The sequence below is a fragment of the Oncorhynchus nerka genome, linkage group LG18 (genome assembly GCF_034236695.1).
Source record: "Oncorhynchus nerka isolate Pitt River linkage group LG18, Oner_Uvic_2.0, whole genome shotgun sequence".
Lineage (NCBI taxonomy): Eukaryota > Metazoa > Chordata > Actinopteri > Salmoniformes > Salmonidae > Oncorhynchus > Oncorhynchus nerka.
Window position 1 is genome coordinate 51097433 of NC_088413.1, and position 26208 is coordinate 51123640.

The 26208-nt window shown below is 43.0% G+C and overlaps 1 protein-coding gene across 1 annotated transcript in view; it reads right to left on the reverse strand.

Moving 5' to 3' along the window:
* The window catches only part of LOC115146051 (ral GTPase-activating protein subunit alpha-1-like), a 76773-nt gene that overhangs the window by 43654 nt on the left and 6911 nt on the right, over positions 1-26208 (reverse strand). The window contains 16 exon segments of the mRNA XM_065004163.1: positions 1153-1329; positions 1469-1536; positions 1695-1864; positions 2267-2390; positions 2697-2845; positions 2990-3061; positions 3295-3477; positions 5455-5712; positions 6150-6364; positions 6814-6952; positions 10366-10472; positions 10705-10882; positions 11116-11159; positions 11671-11728; positions 13004-13053; positions 13144-13254. Of these exon segments, the coding sequence (XP_064860235.1) occupies positions 1153-1329; positions 1469-1536; positions 1695-1864; positions 2267-2390; positions 2697-2845; positions 2990-3061; positions 3295-3477; positions 5455-5712; positions 6150-6364; positions 6814-6952; positions 10366-10472; positions 10705-10882; positions 11116-11159; positions 11671-11728; positions 13004-13053; positions 13144-13254 (2103 nt within the window).

Sequence of the window (26208 nt, forward strand, 5' to 3'; positions counted from 1 at the left end):
ATGATAGGGAATAGGGAGGCACCCCAAACCACATGCAGGACAAACACTTTTTTTTTTTTAAAACTATAAAAACACCCCCAGAGTCTTGGCCTGAGAGAAATATCCTTTCAGTTGTTTATGAAATGGTGTGGCAGCAAACAAGAGCCCCCCCCCCCCCCAAGACGAGCAGGCTGTGTGGAGTCGCAAGCATAGAAAACATTGCATACACACATATGCAAAGACAGACAAGAAGTACACACAGATAGTGAATGAAGAAGTGAAGTTGGTAGAGATACAGATAAAGACACAGGTACAGGCGTAGAGTAGTGGGCTCTACCTGCCAGCTTGTCAGCTAGGGGAGTGAGGACAGAGTCAGGCAGGAGAGGGTGGTGGTGATGGACGAGGACAGGGGCACTTTTAGCGCTGCGGATAAAGGCTTGGGACAGGAGGCTGTCGCCCGTAGAGCAGCTACGCAGGGCTGAGGGACGGATGGCCGCCAAAGAGAGGAGAGAGAAGGGAGGAGAGGAAGGAGAGAAAGGAGGGAGAAGAGTTGAAAGAACGGGGGGGAAGGAAGAGAATAAAAGAACGGTAGGGGTCATCAAATAGAGGGACAGAGGAAATGGATAGAAAAGGGTGGAGTTTAGAAACAAGGGGAAGTTAAAAAGGGGGAAAGGAGGAAGGAGAGAAGGTGAGAAAGTGAGAGGAAAAGACGGTGACAGCAAGGTAGAGAGCAGTGACCTTCAGAGAGAGGAGGACAAGGAAAAGGCAAAGGTGACAAGCTGCTGTGTGGAGGCAGGTGGCTGTCTGTCTGTTTGGTTGTCTGTCTGCTTGTCTGTCTCTCAGGAGCCAGGTCACAGAGCCCTCCGTAAGCCAACGAAATCCTCCTGCTCATTTTAACGATTCTTCACTGGAGGACGCCTACACAGTACCGATTTCCCATTTCAATGATTATGTATAAATGTCTAAAATAGGAATAACTTGCCTTGGTCAATTTGACGACAGTTAAATGGCAACATTGATCATCATACCAAAACCTTACAATGTACCATGTATAGATATACTGGAACCATTACATGCAGCATTTTAAACATAAACACCTTGACGAGGTTAAGACAACCAACCCTCCAGTATATAGACATGTAGTATGATAAATATGATGGCTGTGACACTAACCCCCAGTCTTCTGGCGTATGGTGTTCCTGGCCTTCTCCATGCCCGGAGAGCCAGCGGTGGTGGCACTGCGCTGCCTCATGGCTGCTGCCTGGCCGCTCCCACTCCCAGGCTGGTCCCTGCTCCAGCTCTTAGAGAACGAACGGTCCACAGCCATTTTCTGGCCCTCGTGAGCTCCCCCTAGTGACCCACACAGAAGGAAAAGATCGGGTACAGGTTGGTTCGTCTCTGTGGTGTTAAATAGAAAGGGAAAGAGAGGGAGAGCTAGAGAGAGTGGAAGCAGTGTGTCTCAGAGTGTAAAGCAGTGATAGAGTTGTACCTTTCCCTTTGTGTTTCTTCTGTTTCTGTTCGCTCAGCTTGTCCAGCGGCAGCTCGTTGAGGTCCAGACTGCAACATTTAAAAGGGGCCAGCACTCACTTAGATTCGTTACAATTTCAACCTCTATTTTAATATTATTTTATTTTCAACATGTCTTTTAACAAAACCCTTTGGCTTTTGCCTTCCTCAGTGCGTGTGTGCGAGCACACGTTCTATTCTGTTTTTACCTGTACAGGTTGCGGGCCAGAACCTTGGTGAGTGTCTCCATGGTGAGGGACCACTCTGTGACCAGCTCCTCCCAGCAGGTGAGCGAGGACAGCACGGCCAGCAGGTCGTCCCACAGCTCCCTGGAGATGTACACGTTCAGGTTCCCCTTGATCCACGCCACTATCAGGGTCTACCAGAGGAAGAGGCAGAAAGACTAGCATGAAAAGGAGAAACGTCAATCGCAAACTTCCCTTTGTTAGGTTTCATGCGGAGGAAGTTTGTGGAGGTACCATGGCTCTTTCTCAAGTCTTTGCTCGATTCCTTGTGTCCTCCTCTTCCGTCATTTCCCAAATTATTTTCTAATTGTCAGTGGGAAGCAAGGTGAGGATTCAAGGAATCAAGAGAAGACCATTGAGAAAGCACCCCCATGTGGTTAGTCACAGTATGTGTCCCAAATGGTTCAGTCTTCCCAATATGGTGCACTAGTTTTGACACCAGCCCCATGGGCCCTGGTGAAAAGTAGTGCACTATATAGGGAATAGGGAGTCATTTAGGGCACACACCTGTATGTTGTGAGTGCTACGTTGGGTACCTGAAAGACTGCCCCGGCCAGTCTCCCTGAGAGGGTCATGTTCTTCTTGCCGTGGGGCATGATTGAGGGAGGTCTCTTCATCACACATTCGGTTACCCTCAGCAGGACCAGAAGGATCTGCTCCCTGCACAGACAGACGCACAGACAAGCAGATGCACCACAAATGAGAAGTGGTCACATAAGGATATGTTGCACAAAAAGTAGAAAGGCCCTACCTCTCCACCTTGGCCCTAACCCTTCTGTAGGTATAAGGAAAAAAAATTAAGCTCCCCCAATACACTGCTTATACCTGTCTAGACCCCTCAGATCTGCAAACATTGAAGGGTTAGGGCTTATGGGAGTTGTGGGGAACAAATTGTGTCTGGCCGTAAATGTATGCTATGCTTCCTCATTAAAACCCATGGGCTGCTCAGTTAGTGTTGTGCTATACCATGTCTTCTGGTCCATGGTTTCATGCATAACCAGGCTGCGGTAGATGTTAAGGACTCTCTTGCACATGTCAACATGTTCCTCTAGCAGCATCTTCAGCTCGTTGGCTGGTTCCAGCAGAAACACATTGGCCGAGTTGGTGACAAACACCTGGGGTGGAAGAGAGAGGGAGATTACGGTGTTGAAGAAAGGCATGGAACTGGACAGTACCGGATGGAAGTTAGTGATCGTTACATAATTACTTAATATGGTTGCCTATTGTGCATAATGTGTGAGTTGGCCAATAGAACATACCTGAAGAGTGGGCTGAACACCTGCATGCACACTGTACTCCAGCAGCTCTTTCTCAGACACTTTATTCACCCTCTGAGAGGACACAGAAAGAAGCGCAAATACACAACATATGTTAGACAGAGACCATGAAGACATGATGTAGCCTGTCTCCTTTGTCTTGAGGGTTGTGTTCATTACCAAATGTAAGAAAACGGACTGAAACATGAGTGACTACCTGGACTCATTTTTGTCTTTAGTGTGTCCTAATTAATAGGTCCCCGGTGCATCCATCCTCACCCACCCATAGCCCTAGCTCCAGCCCTCACCTCTTCCTTCTCTGGGCCCTGCTGGGGTACAGGCTCCAGGTTAACCTCTCCGGCGGTGGAAAATATCCTCTCCTCCTCCGGCTCCTTCATAAACAAAGGTTTGTCCTCCTGGGCAAACCACTCCTGGTACACACGCACCACCTTCCTCATGGCTGCAGCCTCACACATTGGCAACAGGAAGGCCTGACGACAACACAACAACGTCACTGTGCTGGATTCAAATGGAGCAGACTTGTTTATCCTAGTGGCTCTCTGTGGAGCATACTGACCCACAATAACAGACTTTTACAGGGATATTTAGTGTGTACTAGTATATGTAGGGTCGTTCCACAAAATGAGTCCCTTTTGTGTAGTGTAACTTTGATTTCACCTAATTTCAACATTGTCATGAACAGCACGTTCAACTTATTAAGAAAACATGTTGATTTCCCAATCTCATGAGGTTAAATAAATACAAAAATATAATATGTGCCTATTAAGTGTCAAATAAAGTAACCGGGTTGGCGATTTCATCTTAAATCTTAAACTAAAAGAGTAGAACCAGCTAACCTGCTTTTACACTATGATTTGACTATTAATGTTCAATGTTTTTTTGAAAACATATTTTAAAAAAAATATATATATTTTTTTTAATCAGTTCATGTAACCTTAAAATGAGGGACAGGTTTTTGTGACCCTACAATGAAGCACGAATCACATTAAATACATCTTTAGAAATGACTTTGTCAAAGCAATAAACAAGGGCTTTCCACTAACCTCGTTTACATCCAGTTTTTATGCGAATAAAGTCATACCGAAAAAAGAAACAAATCCGTGATGGAAACAGGAAGTTTCGGTACAATTGTATAAATGCTGACAGATCATTTGTTCGTTCGACATGGTTGGGATCTTTTTGTATCTGTAAAATGATTAAGTGAGAAATGGCGGTGGCAACACCTTTATGCGCAAATATTGATATAAAAACCATCATATCAAAGTTAACTTGGAGTCACGTGATATGGTGTGTGGCCCTCCCACTACAACTTGGGAAACCATGCAGTTTATTAGGCTACAGAATCAATCATTTATGATGAACTTCACAGTGTGGTGAAAGTGCACAGTGATCTTGATGCTCATTTGCAAAAGAAATATTGAGGGTCTGATTCTGGTGACATGCTTGACTGACGATTGACAAATAAAACCCCATAATAATATAATAATCTCATAATAATCTCATTATGGAGACAAGCCTACCTGCACAGTATTCTCGCACTGCATCTGCGAGCTGTTGGCTAGATCGCACATACCAAGACCAAAGCAGGCACATTTGCTATATGCAGATTAACAAATCACGTACAGATTTTTCTTCTGCAGCAAGTCAGTTTGGTGGAAACAAACCACTGGTGGGAAAATGCACATATTTTCTTTATTTGGATTTTAGAATAGTTGCATGAAACCTAGCTAATGATCGTGAACATTAAGACATTTGGGGGTTAAGTATCTTAAAACCTTTCTAGAAGTCACAGAAAGGGCACAGAGGTACATGTCAAACTGATGAATTTTGGCACTTTCGCAAGTCCTCATTCATATAAAGAAATCTGACCTACTGAATTTTCCATGTGGTTCATATTAAACGGCACTTCATTTAAAGCTGCAACATTAACTTTTTGGGTAACATGAACAAATTCACATAGAAATGTGAGTAAAAGATCTGTCGTTCGCATTGAAAGCAGGTCTAAGAAGCAGTAAATCTGTTCTGTGCGCTATTCCTATGCTTCCCGTTCATAAATAGATTCTTTTGCATCTTTTACTTTCAGTTTTGTACACCAGCTGAAAATACAACATTTTTGGTTTTGGGAAATATATGTCACAGCGGTTTAGATGGTACAATGATTCTCTAGACTGTCACGTAATCTGAAATTAGGGGAACAATTACAATTTTAGCAACCAGGAAATGGTCGGAGCAATTTCGGCGTAGTGCAGTTTTACTATAACAGGCTTTTACAATTCAATATTGGTGCACAATTTCTACTTAAAATATAACAAGGGACCAAAAGGGGATTTTGTTGGAATGACCCAGTAGTAGTAGAAGAAATGTATTGATCCCAAGGACTAAAATGTATTTTTTTTACAAAGAGCACCAGCCAAACACAATGTACTGTGTGAGTAGGTGTGCTGTACCTGTCGGAAAATCTCAGTGATGAAGTTGACATTGGTCCTGGAGGAACAGAGGACTCTTCTCACAACCTCCATGTCAGTGAGGTGCTCCTCGTCCATACTACACAGGCTGGAGGAGCTGGGCTCCCTCTCTGTCAGGGTGGAGGTGTTAGAGTGGGACTGCTCCTTCTCACAACCTATCCCTCCATCCAGGCTGTCTGCCCTGGGGCCCAAGTCATCCCCTAGCCCATGTCCCCGCCCAGCCAGCCCAGCTGCTGCCCTCTGGGAGACAACCAGAGAAACACAATCATCAGTGACCACCGTACAGCTTCGATAAGGCCTGGCAAATATATATGTAACACAATGCATGTGTTGGAGATTCACTAGTATAACCCACAGACCGAGCAATATCACAACTGAAAAGCTGTCCCAGAGCCCGCGTTTAATGTGAAGATATAATTATGCTAACTCTTCATACCTCTTAACTTCCCTCAAGTGTGATGCCTGCATGACCTACATAGATGTTTTTTGGCACACTCTATGATAACTAGACAGGGATGGAAAATATCACATGGCATCAATTGTGGACCCGGGCTAGTAGAAATTGTTGTCCAGTAGCCCGGCTGCCATGTGCCCAAACGTTCCATCCATGTGCCTTGATACTATACATTGTGCTAACCCTGGCGAAGTCTCCCCTCGGGTGTGTATATAGTGATTACCTGGATGTTCTTTGGCACGCTCTCCCTCTCTCCGTCCACCCCGGGGATGTGTGTACCAGTGTTGGAGCGTGGCTCCAGCCAGAAGGACACCAGCCAGCGGATGAAGATGACCCGGGCGTTGAGGAGGCTCTCCTTGGTACAGTACACTGCCTCGTTGGTCTCTGGGTCTTTCTTCACCACACTGTAGTAAGGCTTTGGTCTCATTGATGGAACCTCTGTGGGGGGGGCACACAGACAGAGAGGGTGAATAGAGAATAAGGATGTAACGCTAGTCCCCTTCTCACACCATTGTGCCACCCGTACTGTGCTGGCTCTGATATTTTCTTTCCGGCATGGTTTAAGCACATGGTCATATCAAATTGTATTGGTCGCGTACACATATTTAGCAGATGTTATTGCGGTTGTCGCAAAATGCTTGTGTTCCTAGCTCCAAAGGTGCAGTCAAATCTAACAATACACAACACATAAAGCTAAAATGAAAAGAATGAAGAAATATAGAAGTATTAGGACGAGCTACGTCGAAGGATGTATGTATAACACGGCTCAGTAGTGTCAAAAAGGGTATCAATGGACTTTTATGCACACTGCACCACTATAGTATAATGCAAAACTAAAAATCAGTTTCTGTTTGTTTATCTCATACTAATTCAGATGTTCTCCTCACCCAGTATGGGATGGTACAAACTGGTCTCCTTGGAAAAGTTAGGGAATATGTGCGGCAGGTAATATTTCTTGAAGTTTCCAAACAGGAATGCGAAGCCCTTCTCGTGGTTATCTTTGCACTTCCACTCCAGACTTTTGGCCTGCAGGGTGTAAGACAACAACAGGGTGATTCTCATGAAATTTTGACAACAAAAAAAACTAAAATAAATTCCTATCATAATACCTCGTGGATCACGATCTGTATTTATCGAATTCATAACTATGGTTATGTTTGCTGATCAGATATTATGCATTTTACAACAATTTCTACAACTACTGACGCCAAAATTATCATTACCACAAGTTTTTGAAGTCCAAAAAAGTTATCCGAATCAATTTCTAATATTTTTAACTTGTGATGGGGACATTAAAAGGCCAATAAAATGTGCAGTTGTCACACAGTATACTGAGGAGTATTTATGTCTGTAATAAAGCCCTTTTGTGGGGAAAACTTTGTTATTGGCTGGGCCTGTCTCCCCAGTGGGTGGGTCTATGCCCTCCCAGGCCCTGTCATGTGAAATCCATACAGTGCATTCGGAAAGTATTCAGACCTGGACTTTTCCACATTTTGTTACATTACAGACTAATTCTAAAATTGATTAAAGACAAACATTTCTTCATCAATCTACATACAGTACCTCAAAAAGACAAATCGAAAAAAGGTTTAGAAATCTTCGCAAATTATTAAAAAATAAGAAACAGAAATACCGTATCTACATAAGTATTCAGACCCTTTGCTAAGAGACTTGAAATTGAGGTCAGGTGCATCCTGTTTCCAATGACCATCCTTGAGATGTTTCTACAACTTGATTGGAGTCCACATGTGGCATATTCAATGGATTGGACATGATTTAGAAAGGCACACACCAGTCAATAAGGTCCCCCAGTTGACATTGCATGTCAGAGCAAAAACCAAGCCATGAGGTTGAAGGAATTGTCCGTAGTGCTCCGAGACAGGATTGTGTCGAGGCACAGATCTGGGGAAGGTTACCAAAAAATGTCTGCTGCATTGATGGTCCCCAAGAACACAGTGGCCTCCATCATTCTTACATGGAAGATTGGAACCACCAAGACTCTTGCTAGAGCTGGCTGCCCAGCCAAACTGAGCAATCAGGGAAGAAGGGCCTTGGTCAGGGAGGTGACCGAGAACCCAATGGTCACTCAAACAGAGCTCCAGAGTTCCTCTGTGGAGATGGGAGAACCTTCCAGAAGGACAACCATCTCTGCAGCACTCCACCAATCAGACCTAAATGGTAGAGTGGCCAGACGGAAGCCACTCCTCAGTAAAAAAATAAAATTAAAAAAAATAAACTCCGACCATGAGAGACAAGATTCTCTAGTCAGATGAAACCAAGATTGAACTCTTTGGCCTGAATGCCAAGTGTCACGCCTGGAGAAAACCTGGCATCATCCAAAAGGTGAAGCATGGTAGTGGCAGCATCATGCTGTGGGGATGTTTCTCAGCGGCAGGGACTGGGAGACTAGTCAGGACCAAGGGAAAGATGAACGGAGCAATGTACAGAGAGATCCTTGATGAAAATCTGCTCCAGAACACCCAGGATCTGCAGAGAAGAATGTGAGAAACTCCCCAATAAGACTCAAGGCTGTAATCACTGCCAAAGGTGCTTCAACAAAGTACTGAGTAAAGGGCTTGAATACTTATATAAATGTGATATTTCCGGGTTTATGATTTGTCATTATGGGGTATTGTGTGTAGATTGATGACAGGAAAAAAATATTTAATCCATTTTAGAATAAGGCTGTAACATAAAATGTGGGAAAAGTCCAGGGGTCTGAATACATTCATTAGGGCCTAATGAATGTATTTATATTGACTGATTTCCTTAAATGAACTGTAACTCAGTTACAATTTCAAATCTTTTAAATTGTTGCATGTAGTGTTTACATTTTTGTTCAGTGTACATTTAAAATGTATTTTGCCATTTCTCTATTTACAAAAACCTTTTGTGATTCTTGTCTGTTATAATAGCTTGTGTATAGATGTCATTTTTAGTGGTGGGGTTGCTCTTTGCTGAAAACACAAACTCTAGATTGTGGCTTTATGTCAATTAAATGGGGTTTAAATACCCATATTTATTGACAACCCTTACTTAATCAAATTATTTTTTACAAAAAAATCTATACAATAGGCGTAAGCAGTTCTAGTAAATAATTGAGGTGACCAGCACAGTACACCCACTGATTATACCTTACTAGAATTAGCTTATTATCATTACCGAAATGAAGGTTCTTATTGCCAAAATTGACCTAAAAATGATCCAGTAATGAGAAAGTTGTGTTTCGGTAATGAGAGGCCCTTAGCTCAATCTGAAAGTAACAGGAGACAGCCATTATCAGTCAGCAAACAGTTGACCACATTACTAAAGCCCATTCATGTCTCCATGTTGGTAAGGTAATGGTTCTCTTTTTCCCCAAGTGGGTGTTTGAGAATAAGATACTCATTCTGGAGACATATAAGTGAAGAAATGACATTAACTTGTGCTCATCTAAGGACTACTTCTCTAGAAGATGCATCATGGATAAAACTTCATTTTAAAAAATAAAGCAACTTGAAAAAGTGTTACGGTATTGAGAAACATGACCAGACTTTTTTTACTTAAAAATTATAGTTTAATGTAAACTTCAACTAGTATACAATTTGTATGATTTATGGACAAACCACAGCAACATTGTGTTTTTCTAAAGTAAAATTGTATAAAATAACTGAAGAATTTAATCCGGACGCATTTCGGTAATGAGAATTTGGGGTGGAAATTTACTAAATTGGTGTATTTAAAATAAGTCACTGTACCATAAACTAAGCATCTTAGCCTTCAGAATGATAGTTGATTGTTGCAGATGCATCATGGTTTTCTAAATCTATTTGCTACTGCCATGGTTACAACTGGTTTCATGAGAACACCCTCAACACAGCAAGACTACTGTAAACAAAGAATAACAGACAGGATAAGAGACATGCAGGGAGAGGAGGCTTTGTCTGGGAAAGCCACAGAGAGAGAAAGCAGCACAGCCATTAGCTCAGTGAGTGTGTGTCAGCGTACAGTACACTGCAGCGAAAGCATGCAGATGCAAAATGTAATGGTGGTCAGTGTGTTGCTTATTCCACTGTCCAACCTCCCCAAACTGAGGTTGAACCAGTGATCCTCTGCTTTGCAACACACGTGACCGTGCTCCTTGACAACGTTGTAATGGGTTGAGCCACCCAAAACGGTACTGATTGGATGGCTCCATCCGCAACATTTCAAGCTAGCAGTAGCGGGCCTTTACGGCACGTTCTTAACTCCGTTACACAAGCTTATTTAAAATGACACAAGCTTATTTAAAATGACATAAGCCACTTTTCAGGGGGTTACCACCGTTTGCGCTTGCAAACAGACAGAAGGCCATGTCAGAAGGCCATGTCAAAAGGCTTGCCGGTCGGTAGAAGGTAATGCTGCATCCACGCCAAGCATTATAGCAGTGTTAGTAATAAAGGGAAGAGTACCTGGTTTACCATGTATTTCAGAAGAGCCTCCAGAAAGTATCCTGTGAGGTCTTCCTGGCCCTTATCCCCTGACTGTGGAGGAACCAGGGGACTGATCTCTTCTGGAGTCACTTGAGCTGAAGGAATGGAAGAAGGGAAGAGAAAGGACCCCAAATGCAGCAGAATCAACACCTTGAGAGGTACACCCACAGTTACGTGTTCAATAATTTGGTACCTGTATGACCATTAAATTTGAAATTGGCCATATCAGTTTGAATATGAAATAGTTGTTGGGTTGCCCTCAAGCTTCTTCCTAATAACATGTCACGAACAAGGTAACAGGTTTAGAAACAAAGCATTAATACTGACTCTCCTGAAGGCTGAGAGGAGGGTTCACCAGGTTGTCCAGGGTACGGGGTCCCAGCTCTGACTGAGGGGATGGGAAGCCTGGGATCAGACAGGCAAATATCCATAGCTGCTCTCTCAGTGCGTTACCCTGCAGGGCCTGCATCCATAACAGGAACAGACGCACACCCTCCCTTCGGATCTACAGGGGAGAAAGAGAGAGACAGTCAGGGACATACTCATAGAAATCGACTCTAGCCAGTCTATTTCTATGAGCATACCATTACCAAATGCCCACAGCAGTCAACACCATTGCAAAATAGGAAGAGAACAGAAAAACAGGAAGACTATTACAAAAACAAAAGTTGTACATCAATCAGAGGCAAGTTGGCTACTGGCTATGCTACTGACAAGTGAAGGACCAATCTGATATACCTTTAAAGAGTTCCCAGTGTGCAACAGCTTCTTTAGGATGAGGCCTGTGAGGGAAGAACAATTCACATCAACCAGAATATGAATAACCAGCGAGCCCCTCCCCCCCAGTACTACAGCACATGTCAGAGTACTCGGTCAGACCTAGGAGACCCTAATCCCCAGGTCCATGGCATTCTCTGTCTTTCTCTGGGTGGCCTTTGTATCCAACTGCACAGTGGTCTCAGTGCAGTGGAAAAGGAGAGACCACCTAGTGGAGGGGTGAGGAGAGGGCAGAGCTGCGCTGCGCTCTACTCGCCTTCCGTTCTCACTCCAAACGCATGTTACAAATCATGTAGGAAATCAATTTGCTACAACCAGAACTAAGAGACATTGGCAAGGGAGGAGTGCGTGGGCCCAATATCCATGTAACTGGCCTAACCTGATTTCAAACACATGGGACAAAATGTCTGATTAGGTCAACAAAAAAAAAGAACACGCACTCCCACACACGGTAGCTGATAAAAACGTCCACACTCACAATGGCACAACATGTACAAGGGCCTAGTATAAATGTACCTATGCTGTGGAACTGCCATCGTCCGTGTATTCGCTCTGGTAGGAGTTGCAGAATCTTCTGTAAACAGAACATAAATTACAACAGTCAGAAACGGTATTTAGGCCAGTGTCGGTATTACTACCGCGTTGAAACAAAATAATCCATCTTCGTTGTGGAATATATGGGCAATTATCCAAGTAGTCTGTCAGACGCCTCGCCTCTCCGTTATGGATGAGGTAACCAGCTAAGCGGTAGATATCTCAAGAAGAAGACAATGAGGCAACCTGGGAGAGGTGAGTTGAAGACACACCTTCCCATGGACATCTTTGAAAGAAAGACGAGGGAGGGGTGAACAGAAACCTACATTACAATAGTTTGTCTAATCCCACACATTTCAACACTCGAAACAGGCAGCCTAACGGTTAAGAGGCCAGGACAGTAACTGAAAGGTTGCTGGTTCGAATCCCCGAGCCGACTAGGGGACACATCGGCTGATGTGCACTTGAGCAAGGCACTTAACCCTGATTGCTCCTGTAAGTCGCTCTGGATAAGAGCGTCTGCTAAAAGACTACAATGTAAATGTACTTAAGTCCTGTCACTCTGACACTCAATTCTCTCAGGGAATTGGCAGTGATCTTAGTTGTGAGGTTTGTGTGTCATGTGCACATGATACAGCAGGTGTAAAACAGCACAGTGAAATGCTTACTTGCAAGCTCAACTGCAGCATGTGGACTTGGCCCACCCTGTAAGGAGACTATGAAGATGTAATGCCACATGACTCATTCACACCCCATGTCAACTGATAAACGGCCATTTGCTGTTTGGCAAACAGACCCATTTTGTTTGGACCAAAAACCAGCCTCTCAGTTCAACGCATGTGTCTATAAATATCACACACGTGCCTTAAACAACTAAGTCATCTTAAATACTTATTGTCAAAGTGTGAGTGAGAGATGTGAGATCATGTAGATCCTTGAAATCTAAATAGAACATCTCGCTACAAGCCTCGAGGCCTCAGTGAATGTAGCCTCCAGTCTAATAACATCCCGTGGCCAGGCATATGCCTGTATATGTGTGTTTCAATGGCTCCACACTCAAGGTCTGGGGGAGATTTCACACATGGGGATTGAGGAGTTGACAAACCAACTTTAGAAAACATTCAGAAGCACCCTAATCTCTGATTTACAGTAGCCTACACACTAACCTGCTTAGGCTAACCCTCCGTTACACCTACTCCATTCTACTTTCTAGGAATTCTGTGTATTATCGACCAATCAAATCAAATGCCATCACTCTCAAGAATTGTGACAATAAGGACTACTATCCTCAATATTTCAGAAATAACAGTCTTACCTCAAATATGAATAGAATGGAGTCAAGTTCTTCCCTTTGCGATTTGTGACCTACAAAAGAGAAGTGAATGTGAGGAAGTGGCTGAAACAATACCTGTGTCAGGCCAACCAACCAGAGTATTCTTGACCTTGTATTCTCACCTTTTTGTTTGAGACTGACTTCAATGGTGACAAAGTTCTCAAAGAACACATAGTAGATGTGAGAGTAGTACTGGTCAAAGAAGTGCTTCAGATCCCCCGACTCAGCATTTTCTGCAGAGAGAGTGAGAGAAAAAGCAAGAGAGCGCGAGAGGGGTCAGGTCACATGGTCAGAACAAGCTTGTGGCCCTACTGTAGCTATAACTTTACTTCGAAGTGGAGTCAGCCAGTCACTGCTTATTCTCAGTCATTTTCCCGCCCATTATCAATTACGTCAGAGCTATCCGCCTCGATGGGCTATTAACCCAAATAAAGAACACAACACTTCCACAACAACGGTAGTGGTGGACAAACACTTAGCAATGTGACCTTGACATCGTAAGCAAAGGCTCGGAGAATACCGACTGACCGACGAGTGTTTATGGTCTCATGTGACACACACAGACGGTGATAATAGGGGTGAACGCTCAGAGGCACCGGACCCCTGGCACTGTCCTGGCTGAGTGGGCACACACATCAGGGTTTCCATTAGCCGGTAATAGCTGGCTTTTGGACAATATTTTTTTATAGAAAAGTCGATAAATAAAATTGCCGCCAGCCAATTGTCCGAGAGAAGAAGAAAAACATTAAATTGCGAAATAATATTTTTTGGACCTATTCATTGATGGAAATACATTTGACTGGTCATGCTTATCAGTTCATTTGCATAATTTGGGGGAATTAAATTGCCGTGTCTATAGACTACATATTCGTTATGTAGGCCATTTAGCACATTTGTACGGCATACAGATAGTCTTTGAGCGGAAAGCAGAATTTTAAACAGCAAATGCACAGGGAAAGGAAGGCAGGCTTCATTAGTGCGTCACACCACTTTGCAATGAGCTAGAGGCCGTATGCATTTTGAAAACATGTATTTAATTGTTTGAAACCTGAACATTTTACTACATATGAGGCATTTCTTACCTTGCTTCAAAGTAGCCTAGCCAAAATCAGACAATTTCCATGGAGGCAATTATTTTACCATCCAGTAGCCAAATGCACAATCCTAGTCATATTAGCAACCCATGCTAGTTGTTACATATTGTATCTCACTTCTTTCTAAATTACTATTGGATGTTTTCATCTCGGTCACAGGAAACCGCTGACATGTGCCTGCGCTTTGACAACTGTGTTTTCCCATGAATTGCATTATGGAACAAACATTCATGCAAAGCCTACTGCCTTGTGCGCTTATGTGAAGAAATAATTTATAAACATTTTAGGATAAATATTCCAATCTTGTGCATCCGACTCGTCGATTTTTAACTTCTCTTTATGTAGCCTAGGCCTACTGGTTGTATGCTTTTGTCCCAGAGTCTGTTTGGAATTTCTTTCTCGACAAGCTGATCAACAGAATAGATACACTTTTCTACTATGGGGGATAGTACATTGACAGAGGCTAGAGGTCAACCGATTATGATTTTTCAACGCCGGTACCGATTATTGGAGGACCAAATAAGCCGATACCGATTAATCGGCCGATTTTCTTTACTTGTGAATAATGACAATTACAACAATACTGAATGAACACTTATTTTAACTTAATATAATACATCAATAAAATCCATTTAGCCTCAAATAAATAATGAAACATGTTCAATTTGGTTTTAATAATGCAAAAACAAAGTGTTGGAGAAGAAAGTAATATGTGCCATGTAAAATATGTGCCATGTAAAAAAGCTAACGTTTAAGTTCCTTGCTCAGAACATGAGAACATATGAAAGTTGGGGGTTCCTTTTAACATGAGACTTCAATTTTCCGATGTAAGAGGTTTTACGTTGTAGTTAATATAGTATTTATAGGACTATTTCCCTCTCTACCATTTGCATTTCATATACCTTTGACTATTGGACGTTCTTATAGGCACTATAGTATTGCCAGTGTAACAGTATAGCTTCCGTCCCCCTCCTCGCCCCTACCTGGGCTCGAACCAGGAACACATCGACATCAGTCACACTCAAAGCATCGTTACCCATCGATCCACAAAACCAGCGCAAGGGGAATAACTACTCCAAATCTAAAAGCGAGTGACGTTTGAAACAGTATTACTGCACACCCTGCTAACTAGCTAGCCATTTCACATTGGTTACACCAGCCATTAGGCTGATAGGCTTGAAGTCATAAACAGCACTGTGCTTGCGAAGAGCTGCTGGCAAAATGCACGAAAGTGCTGTTTGAATGAATGATTACGGGCCTGCTGCTGCTCAGTCAGACTGCTCTATCAAATCAGACTTAATTATAACATAATAACACACAGAAATACGAGCTTTTGGTAATTAATATGATCGAAACCGGAAAATATCATTTCGAAAACAAAACGTTTTATTATTTCAGTGAAATACGGAACCGTTCGGTATTTTATCGAACGGGTGGCATCCCTAAGTCTAAATGTTCTTGTTACATTGCACAACCTTCAATGTTTGTCATAATTCCGTAAAATTCTATCAAATTAGTTAGCAATGAGCCAGGCAGCCCAAACTGTTGCATATACCCTGACTCTGCGTGCAATGAACGCAAGAGAAATGACACAATTTCACCTGGTTAATATTGCCTGCTAACCTGGAATAGTAAATTATAACTAGTGATTATGATTGTTTTTTTATAAGATAAGTTTAATGCTAGCTAGCAATTTACCTTGGCTTCTACTGCATTCGCGTAACAGGCAGTATACTCGTGGAGTGCAATGGTTAGAGCGTTGGACTAGTTAACTGTGCGGTTGCAAGACTGAAACCCCTGAGCTGACAAGGTGAAAATCTGTCGTTCTGCCCCTGAACAAGGCAGTTAACCCACAGTTCCTAGGCAGTCATTGAAAATAAGAATGTGTTCTTAATTAACTGACTTGCCTATTTATATAAAAGGTAAAACATTTTTTTTTTTTTATTACACTGAAAAAAATAATCGGAAATCGGCGCCCAAAAATACAGATTTCCAATTGTTATGAAAACTTGAAATCGGCCCTAATTAATCAGCCATTCCGATTAATCTACCTCTAACAGAGGCTACTTATTTTTCTGTTCGTAACTCATCTTGTTGGCTGAGAAAAAGTTAATGTGGACAGTTATTCTATTACCTTCAAAGTGCGCATCAGAATTCGGTAAGACGGACCGAACCGTACATTGTTGCATCCTATGAATTACTATAATCTAAATGTGATTTCTGCCATTCTGAGTACAGTTGGTGGATGCCGTAATCTGGTTATGGGGTCAGGTACATTTCTCAAAATGTCCAGTAAATTAAAATGCTGTCTGTCAAATGTCCGGTGCCACATTTTGCCAACGGAAACCCTGACACACACATACACACAGATCATAGGGAGAGAAGCCCAGAGGCTTCTGGCTGAGTGTCAGATGGTCAGTATAACAACGAATTAGCCTTGAGGATCTGCCTGCTGCCTATCCAAAATTAATTTACACACTAATCAGCCAGGGAGGGTCTTGTGGAGAACGTTGCCAGGACAGTGTTGAGAAGCTTGCCAGTGGGAAAACACTACAGGAAAAGGGAGACACATGGAAGCATCCGTCCTCCCTTTCTTTCCAGTCTTACGGAACACTGGAGAATCTCAGCGAAGAGGCTTTTAAATCCCCCGTGACATGATTTTCCCCTGTAATCCTGAACAGACCCAGAGAGGAGAGGATGGATGATTCAGGAAGAGAGGATGTGTGATTTAGCTAACCTTTTGTAAAATGCTTCCAACAGTCATTTTTTTTCCTCGTCTGAATAATTAGAAAAATACTAGGCCTACAGCAGTGACTCAGGAGTTGAGAACCAATTTTTCTTGAGGACAAATTTTGGAAACGCTCTCACTGGTGCCACATGCACAGACACATCAACAGGCTCCAAGAGCTCTTCTCTGACCTCTAAGGGATATATGGCGCATATCTCACATAACTGATGGGACAGACTCTGAACTGAACAAGTTAATATGTGTAGGCTACCATTATAGTAACATTACACAGAGCTCAGACACTTCTACTAAACAACCTAACCCCAACACCACTCTCTATGACAGTCTATCTCCATCCCTGCAACACCTCTCCGCGCATCCCATGACCAGCCTGCTGTCGCTTCCTCTGGGCCATAAGCCTTTCGTTCCTTCAGAGAAAAGCCAGGACAGACGGAGGTCCAGCTTGAGACGGGTGCAGGGCAAAGAACTAGAGGTCGACCGATTAATCGGAATGGCCGATTAATAAGGACCGATTTCAAGTTTTCATAATAATCGGAAATTGGTATTTTTGGGCGCCGATTTTTATTTAATTTTTATACCTTTATTTAACTAGACAAGTCAGTTAAGAACACATTCTTATTTTCAATGACGGCCTAGGAACGGTAGGTTAACTGCCGTGTTCAGGGACAGAATGACAGATTTTCACCTTGTCAGCTCGGGGGATCCAATCTTGCAACCTTACAGTTAACTAGTCCAACGCAATAACGACCTGCCTCTCTCTCGTTGCACTCCACAAGGAGACTGCCTGTTACGCGAATGCAGTAAGCCAAGGTAAGTTGCTAGCTAGCATTAAACTTATCTTTAAAAAAACAATCAATCATAATCACTAGTTAACTACACATGGTTGATGATATTACTAGATATTATCTAGCGTGTCCTGCGTTGCATATAATCTGACTGAGCATACAAGCATAGAAGTATCTGACTGAGCGGTGGTAGGCAGAAGCAGGCGCGTAAACATTAATTCAAACAGCACTTTCGTGAGTTTTGCCAGCAGCTCTTCGTTGTGCGTCAAGCATTGCGCTGTTTAACCAAAGTGAAATGGCTAGCTAGTTAACGCGCGCTAATAGCGTTTCAAACATCATTCGCTCTGAGCCTTCTAGTAGTTGTTCCCCTTGCTCTGCATGGGTAACGTTGCTTCGATGGTGGCTGTTGTCGTTGTGTTGCTGGTTCGAGCCCAGGGAGGAGCGAGGATTGGGACGGAAGCTATACTGATACACTGGCAATACTAAAGTGCCTATAAGAACATCTAATAGTCAGAGGTACAGTGGGGCAAAAAAGTATTTAGTCAGCCACCAATTGTGCGGGTTCTCCCACTTAAAAAGATGAGAGAGGCCTGTAATTTTCATCATAGGTACACTTCAACTATGACAGACAAAAAGAAAAAAAATCCAGAAAATCACATTGCAGGATTTTTAATGAATTAATTTGCAAATTATGGTGGAAAATAAGTATTTGGTCACCTACAAACAAGCAAGATTTCTGGCTCTCACAGACCTGTAACATCTTCTTTAAGAGGCTCCTCTGTCCTCCACTCGTTACCTGTATTAATGGCACCTGTTTGAACTTGTTATCAGTATAAAAGACACCTGTCCACAACCTCAAACAGTCACACTCCAAACTCCACTATGGCCAAGACCAAAGAGCTGTCAAAGGACACCAGAAACAAAATTGTAGACCTGCACCAGACTGGGAAGACTGAATCTGCAATAGGTAAACAGCTTGGTTTGAAGAAATCAACTGTGGGAGCAATAATTAGGAAATGGAAGACATACAAGAGCACTGATAATCTCCCTCGACCTGGGGCTCCACGCAAGATCTCACCCCGTGGGATCGAAATGATCACAAAAACGGTGAGCAAAAATCCCAGAACCACACAGGGGGACCTAGTGAATGACCTGCAGAGAGCTGGGACCAAAGTAACAAAGCCTACCATCAGTAACACACTACGCCGCCAGGAACTCAAATCCTGCAGTGCCAGACGTGTCCCCCTGCTTAAGCCAGTACATGTCCAGGCCCGTCTGAAGTTTGCTAGAGAGCATTTGGATGATCCAGAAGAAGATTGGGAGAATGTCATAGAGCTCATCGATCGACCTATTTTTCCAACTTAATTGAGGAAAATAAGAACAATCCGAAATGTATTTTTGATACTGTCACAAAGCTAACTAGAAAGCAGTATTCCCCAGTGAGGATGGCTTTCACTTCAGCAGTAATAAATTCATGAACTTCTTTGAGGAAAAGATCATGATTATTAGAAAGAAAATTACGGACTCTTTAAATCTAGGTATTCCTTCAAAGCTCAGTTGTCCCGAGTCTGCACAACTCTGCCAGGACCTAGGATCAAGAGAGACACTCAAGTGTTTTGGTACTATATCTCTTGACACAATAATGAAAATAATCATGGCCTCTAAACCTTCAAGCTGCATACTGGACCTTATTCCAACTAAACTACTGAAAGAGCTGCTTCCTGTGCTTGGCCCTCCTATGTTGAACATAATAAATGGCTCTCTATCCACTGGATGTGTATCAAACTCACTAAAAGTGTCAGTAATAAAGCCTCTCTTGAAAAAGCCAAACCTTGACCCAGAAAATATAAAAAATATCGGCCTATATTGAATCTTCCATTCATCTCAATTTTTTTAGAAAAGGCTGTTGCGCAGCAACTCACTGCCTTCCTGAAGACAAACAATGTATACGAAATGCTTCAGTCTGGTTTTAGACCCCATCATAGCATTGAGACTGCACTTGTGAAGGTGGTAAATTACCTTTTAATGGCATCAGACAGAGGCCCTGGATCTGTCCTCGTGCTCCTAGACCTTAGTGCTGCTTTTGATACCATCGATCACCACATTCTTTTGGAGAGAATGGAAAACCAAATTGGTCTACACGGACAAGTTCTGGCCTGGTTTAGATCTTATCTGTCGGAAAGATATCAGTTTGTCTCTGTGAAATCTCTGACAAATCAACTGTAAATGTCGGTGTTCCTCAAGGTTCTGTTTTAGGACCACTATTGTTTTCACTATATATTTTACCTCTTGGGGATGTCATTCGAAAACATAATGTTAACCTTCACTGCTATGCGGATGACACACAGCTGTACATTTCAAAGAAACATGGTGAAGCCCCAAAATTGCCCTCGCTGGAAGCCTGTGTTTCAGACATAAGGAAGTGGATGGCTGCAAATTTCTACTTTTAAACTCGGACAAAACGGAGATGCTTGTTCTAGGTCCCAAGAAAAAGAGATCTTTTGTTGAATCTGACAATTAATCTTGATGGTTCTACAGTCGCCTCAAATAAAACTGTGAAGGACCTCAGCGTTACTCTGGAACCTGATCTCTTTTGACGAACGTCCTGTTTCAAGGACAGCTTTTTTCCCATCTACGTAACATTGCAAAAATCAGAAATTTTCTATACAAAAATTATGCAGGAAAATTAATCCATGCTTTTGTTACTTCTTGGTTAGACTACTGCAATGCTCTACTTTCCGGCTACCCGGATAAAGCACTAAATATACTTCAGTTAGTGCTAAATACGGCTGCTAGAATCCTGACTAGAACCCAAAAATTTTATCATATTATTCCAATGCTAGCCTCCCTACAATGGCTTCCTGTCAAGGCAAGGGCTGATTTCAAGGTTTTACTGCTAACCTACAAAGCATTCCATGGGCTTGCTCCTACCCATCTTTCTGATTTGGTCCTGCCGTAACATACCTACACGTACGCTACGGTCACAAGACGCAGGCCTCCTAATTGTCCCTAGAATTTCTAAGCAAACAGCTGGAGGCAGGGCTTTCTCCTATAGAGCTAAAATTTTATGGAATGGTCTGCCTACCCATGTGAGAGATGCAGATTCGGTCTCAACCTTTAAGTCTTTACTGAAGACTCATCTCTTCGGTAGGTCCTATTTTTTATATTTCACCTTTATTTAACCAGGTAGCAAGTTGAGAACAAGTTCTCATTTACAATTGCGACCTGGCCAAGATAAAGCAAAGCAGTTCGACACATACAACGACACAGAGTTACACATGGAGTAAAACAAACATACAGTTAATAATACAGTATAAACAAGTCTATATACAATGTGAGCAAATGAGGTGAGATAAGGGAGGTAAAGGCAAAAAAAGGCCATGGTGGCAAAGTAAATACAATATAGCAAGTAAAACACTGGAATGGTAGATTTGCAGTGGAAGAATGTGCAAAGTAGAAATAAAAATAATGGGGTGCAAAGGAGCAAAATAAATAAATAAAATAAATACAGTAGGGAAAGAGGTAGTTGTTTGGGCTAAATTATAGGTGGGCTATGTACAGGTGCAGTAATCTGTGAGCTGCTCTGACAGTTGGTGCTTAAAGCTAGTGAGGGAGATAAGTGTTTCCAGTTTCAGAGGTTTTGTAGTTCGTTCCAGTCATTGGCAGCAGAGAACTGGAAGGAGAGACGGCCAAAGAAGAATTGGTTTTGGGGGTGACCAGAGAGATATACCTGCTGGAGCGCGTGCTACAGGTGGGTGATGCTATGGTGACCAGCGAGCTGAGATAAGGGTAGTCTGGCCCAGGAGTGTGAAGGTGAACAGAAAGGCACTGGAGCAACGAATCGCCCTTACTGTCTCTGCCTGGCCGGTTCCCCTCTCTCCACTGGGATTCTCTGCCTCTAACCCTATTACAGGGGTTGAGTCACTGGCTTACTGGTGCTTTTCCATGCAGTCCTTAGGAGGGGTGCGTCACTTGAGTGGGTTGAGTCACTGACGGTCTTCCTGTCTGGGTTGGCACCCCCTTGGGGTGTGCCGTGGCGGAGATCTTTGTGGGTGATACTCGGCCTTGTCTCAGGATGATATGTTGGTGGTTGAAGATATCCCTCTAGTGGTGTGGGGGCTGTGCTTTGGCAAAGTGGGTAGGGTTATATCCTACCTGATTGGCCCTGTCCGGGGGTATCATTGGATGGGGCCACAGTGTCTCCCTGACCCCTCCTGTCTCAGCCTCCAGTATTTATGCTGCAGTAGTGTGTGTGACGGGGGGATAGGGTCAGTCTGTTACATCTGGAGTATTTCTCCTGTCTTATCCTGTGTCCTGTGTGAATTTAAGTATGCTCTCTCTAATTCTCTCTTTCTTTCTTTCTTTCTCTCTCGGAGGACCTGAGCCCTAGGACCATGCCTCAGGACTATCTGGCATGATGACTCCTTGTTGTCCCCAGTCCACCTGGCCGTGCTGCTGCTCCAGTTACAACTGTTCTGCCTGCGGCTATGGAACCCTGACCTGTTCACTGTGATTACTACTATTTGACCATGCTGGTCATTTATGAACATTTGAACATCTTGGCCATGTTCTGTTATAATCTCCACCCGGCACTGGCCACCCCTCAGCCTGGTTCCTCTCTAGGTTTCTTCCTAGGTTTTGGCCTTTCTAGGGAGTTTTTCCTGGCCACCGTGCTTCTACACCTGCATTGCTTGCTGTTTGGGGTTTTAGGCTGGGTTTAAATACATTTGGTTTGATTTGATTTAAAACGGAACCCCGCTCTCAAAATCCAGCTTCCTCAGCTGGCCCAGTTGTGTGCCAGAACTGTTCCGCCCTGAACAATAGCCAAGCTTGGGGAAGGAAGGGGACATGTTCTTGTTGACTTTCTCTGCTGAGATAGCAACAGGCAGAACCACTATTCCACATCCAAAATAGAACACACGGAAGAGAAAAGTCTCCTTATCAGATAGGCTAGTGACTGCATCTAAAATGGCACCCTACTCATAACTTTTGACCTAGAACTCTGGTCAAAAGTAGTGCACAATAGGGAATAGTGTGCCATTTGGGAAGCACACAGTTTGTGGAAGAGAGTAGCGTCAGGCGGGTAAGAACACTTAGGAGAGACTAATGGCCCACTCTCTCCTTCTCTCTCTCTGGTCATGTTTACATGAAGAATGTAGTCAGCAGCACTAAGCTATGCCAAGCCTTTGTCTATAGCACACAGATATACTACTGCGATTAGGAACATTGACTAGGTCCAACCATACACATTGTCTGTCTGGATTTGTTCTTTTGACATGGTGGTAGTACTAGTACCATGGGCCATTCAAACCTAAATGATGCATTCAGACCAGTGCCTGGCTCCGACAACACTATGGCTGCACCCAAATGTCCCCCTATTGCCAATACAGTGAACTACTTTGACCAGAGGCCATATGGTTCTGCACTGTATAGGGAATAGGGTGACATTTGGGACACAGATTATGGTAATTACATATACAACAGAAGAGGGCCCGGCCCCAATTCCTTTTATGAAATAGCAAAACTTCAAGATATCCTAATAATAATAATAATCTTGAGCTCATTGGATTGTTTGTTATAGCCTCAATTTGGTAGCGTGATGTCCACTGTTGTCTAGAGCTGCTGGCTGATAGGCTAATAGAATTAAACAGCATCTGACTGTATATAAAAGGCAATAAAGGACAGGGCATTGACTTGACATTATCAACTCCTCATTCTCAAAGACACAGACAGGCAGATGTTGTTCTGAGTTAGGCTACCACTTGCAAGTAACCATAATGTTTAGCCTACTGCTGCTTGAAATTATCGACATTTGATAACTAGCCCCTCACCCCTCTATTAGTTTCTTTCTATTGAAGATTTTGGTTAAAGGAACTGTCCTGTAAAAAGTTTATACTCTGTTAACGCATACCTGAATGTTGTTGACTCATCCCATACGCATGTGGCCAAAGCAGGAATTCGAGAACAAAAAAAAACACTTAAAAGTTCCCCACCTCAAATTTGTATCTCAAACAGAGAGATTCTAAAAAAGCTTGCTATTTCCTAAAAGGATGATGTCATCCTCCTGAGGAGGATGCAGTCTGATTAGCAGTCCACTTGCACAAATATTTTCAATGACCGATATACACCCTAACTATTCTATTGTTGGGGTACACCAACACCATTCCAACACAGAAAAGCACATTTTTAAACATAGTTAATTGCAATATTTTGGAAGGAAAACAATTTCCCTCACATTGTTATTTATTGTAGGTTCATATTTCATAGAAATCAGGAAACGCTGGACAGTTACTTTAAAGAAGCCCTGGATGTGGATTAAGCTACAGGAAACACTGACATAGGTTACACATCGTGTGGCGTCATGCCCGAAACTTGCCCTCTGTTGCTCAGCTGCCATTATGGTCAGGTAGCCACACTTCTCTCTATTAGGCCGAGCCTATATCCTCAACATGATTGCGTGATTCTTATCTGGGCCTGAAATTCCCCATGGATAGTGTGCGTGTCAGGGCACACAAATCCCACTTTCCAGAGTGCAGTTCCTAGCCTACTCCCTCCTCCTTGGCAAACTGAAGCCACTGAAGGTGTACACTGTGTGCAGCACAAAAACAAACAAAAAAATCAGGGAACAATACCTCTACTTTCTAAATAAAATGTGCATTTACAGTTACCTAGCTAAAGCACAGCACTCAAGTCATGTCTTTAGACTGTCACAATTAACATATTTTTGCTAGATACTACAGTTGTGATATTAGCCTATGGTTTTACATGAATTAACATTGTGTAGGTTTTCTTAATTCATCAACAACCAATAAGATGAAACGCTAGGCCTAACATCTCATTTAAAACATTACATTATTACACAGCATGTGGCTGTTGTTTCTCAGCAGCACACACGCCTCTCCAACCTCTGCTATTGGCACAGCAGCACAGTGACACGATGACAGTCTGTGCTCCCACAGTAGTTGCTGTACTGTGGGACAATGGAAACAGGAAACCTGGTAACGGCATTGAACACAATAGAGGAAATGGGTTCATGAGATGGAACTGCAATGTTTCACTCACAAGTCACAATGCCATGAAGCTTTCATCATTTTCAGAGCTACTGCAAAACCAACATCATTCAACCATCTACTCATTTCCACTCAAGAGCATAACAAAAAAGGCCTTGGAACATGCCATGCAACAAAGGGGATTGTGGCTTTAAAATCAGGACCCTTTGAGAATATAGTATTGCAATTCCATGATAAGAGTGATTCTGGGACTTGAGCGGTGTTTGAATACTCATACTAACTGCACTAACTGTACTATTTATGACGTGGATTGAGTACATGGTATGCTTATTGATCATAGTATGTCAAAAGTTCCCGGATGCCATACTAAATTAGTCAAAATATGAAGTATACACGCAGGCTTCACATTGTTTTTAGATTTGAAGAAATTGGTGGAAAATATGCAGCCGAAGTACAACAAGAGTAGATATAATTACTTAAAGCAGCGGTCACCAAACTACGGCCCGCGGGCCGGATACGGCCCGTCAGCACATTTGGCCCGGCCCTCTGAACAATACCAGAGACGCTATCGAATTTTTTTCCTATTTGGCCTCCAGAAAAAAAATCCTAGGCCCGGCCCTGTCAAAGAGAGAACGGAATAATGGCGAAAAGGTTAGGTAAGAGAAAAATTGATTCAGAATGCAGGGTATTTAACCTGCAGTGGACAAACAATTTTTTTTTGTTCAATGCAAAGAAAAGGCTGTTTGTCTCATCTGTCAAGAGACGGTGGCGGTATTCAAAGAATACAATCTTCGCCGACACTATGAATCCCGTCACAAAGACAAGTACGATAGCTTGCAAGGCCAAATACGAGCAGACAAACTCTCAAAGCTAAAAAGTGGACTACTATCTCAGCAGAATACATTTGTACGCCAAGCTCAGCTGAACCAGGCATCCGTTCGGGCCAGCTTTCGGGTTGCTAAACTGATAGCAAGAAGCGGTAAGCCTTTCACTGACGGAGAGTTTGTTAAGAAATGTATGGATGCTGTCGCGGAGGAGGTGTGTCCCGAGAAGAAAGATGCATTTAATGCCGTAAGTCTGTCGGCGAGTACAATCACCAGACGCGTTGAAGAAATCGGGAGTAATGTATATGCCCAGCTGCAGCAGAAGACGAAAGAATTTGACTTCTTTTCATTAGCACTGGATGAGAGCACGGACGTGCAAGACACAGCGCAACTGCTCATTTTTATTTGTGGAGTTAGCGCAAACTTTGAGATATGCGAGGAGCTGGCAGCCCTCCAAAGTCTCAAAGGGACTACAACGGAGAGGATATTTTTGACAAAGTGTGCCAAACCATGGAGAAGTTGGACCTGGACTGGTCAAAGCTAGCTAGCATCACGACTGACGGGGCTCCTAGCATGGTGGGCGAAACTCGCGGTCTAATAGGACGCATGAACCGGGAGTTGGAAAAAGGGGTCTCACCGCCCGCTACGAGTCCACTGCCTAATTCACCAGCAAGCACTGTGCTGCAAAGTGTTGAAGTGGGATTCTGTAATGAAGGTTGTGGTGT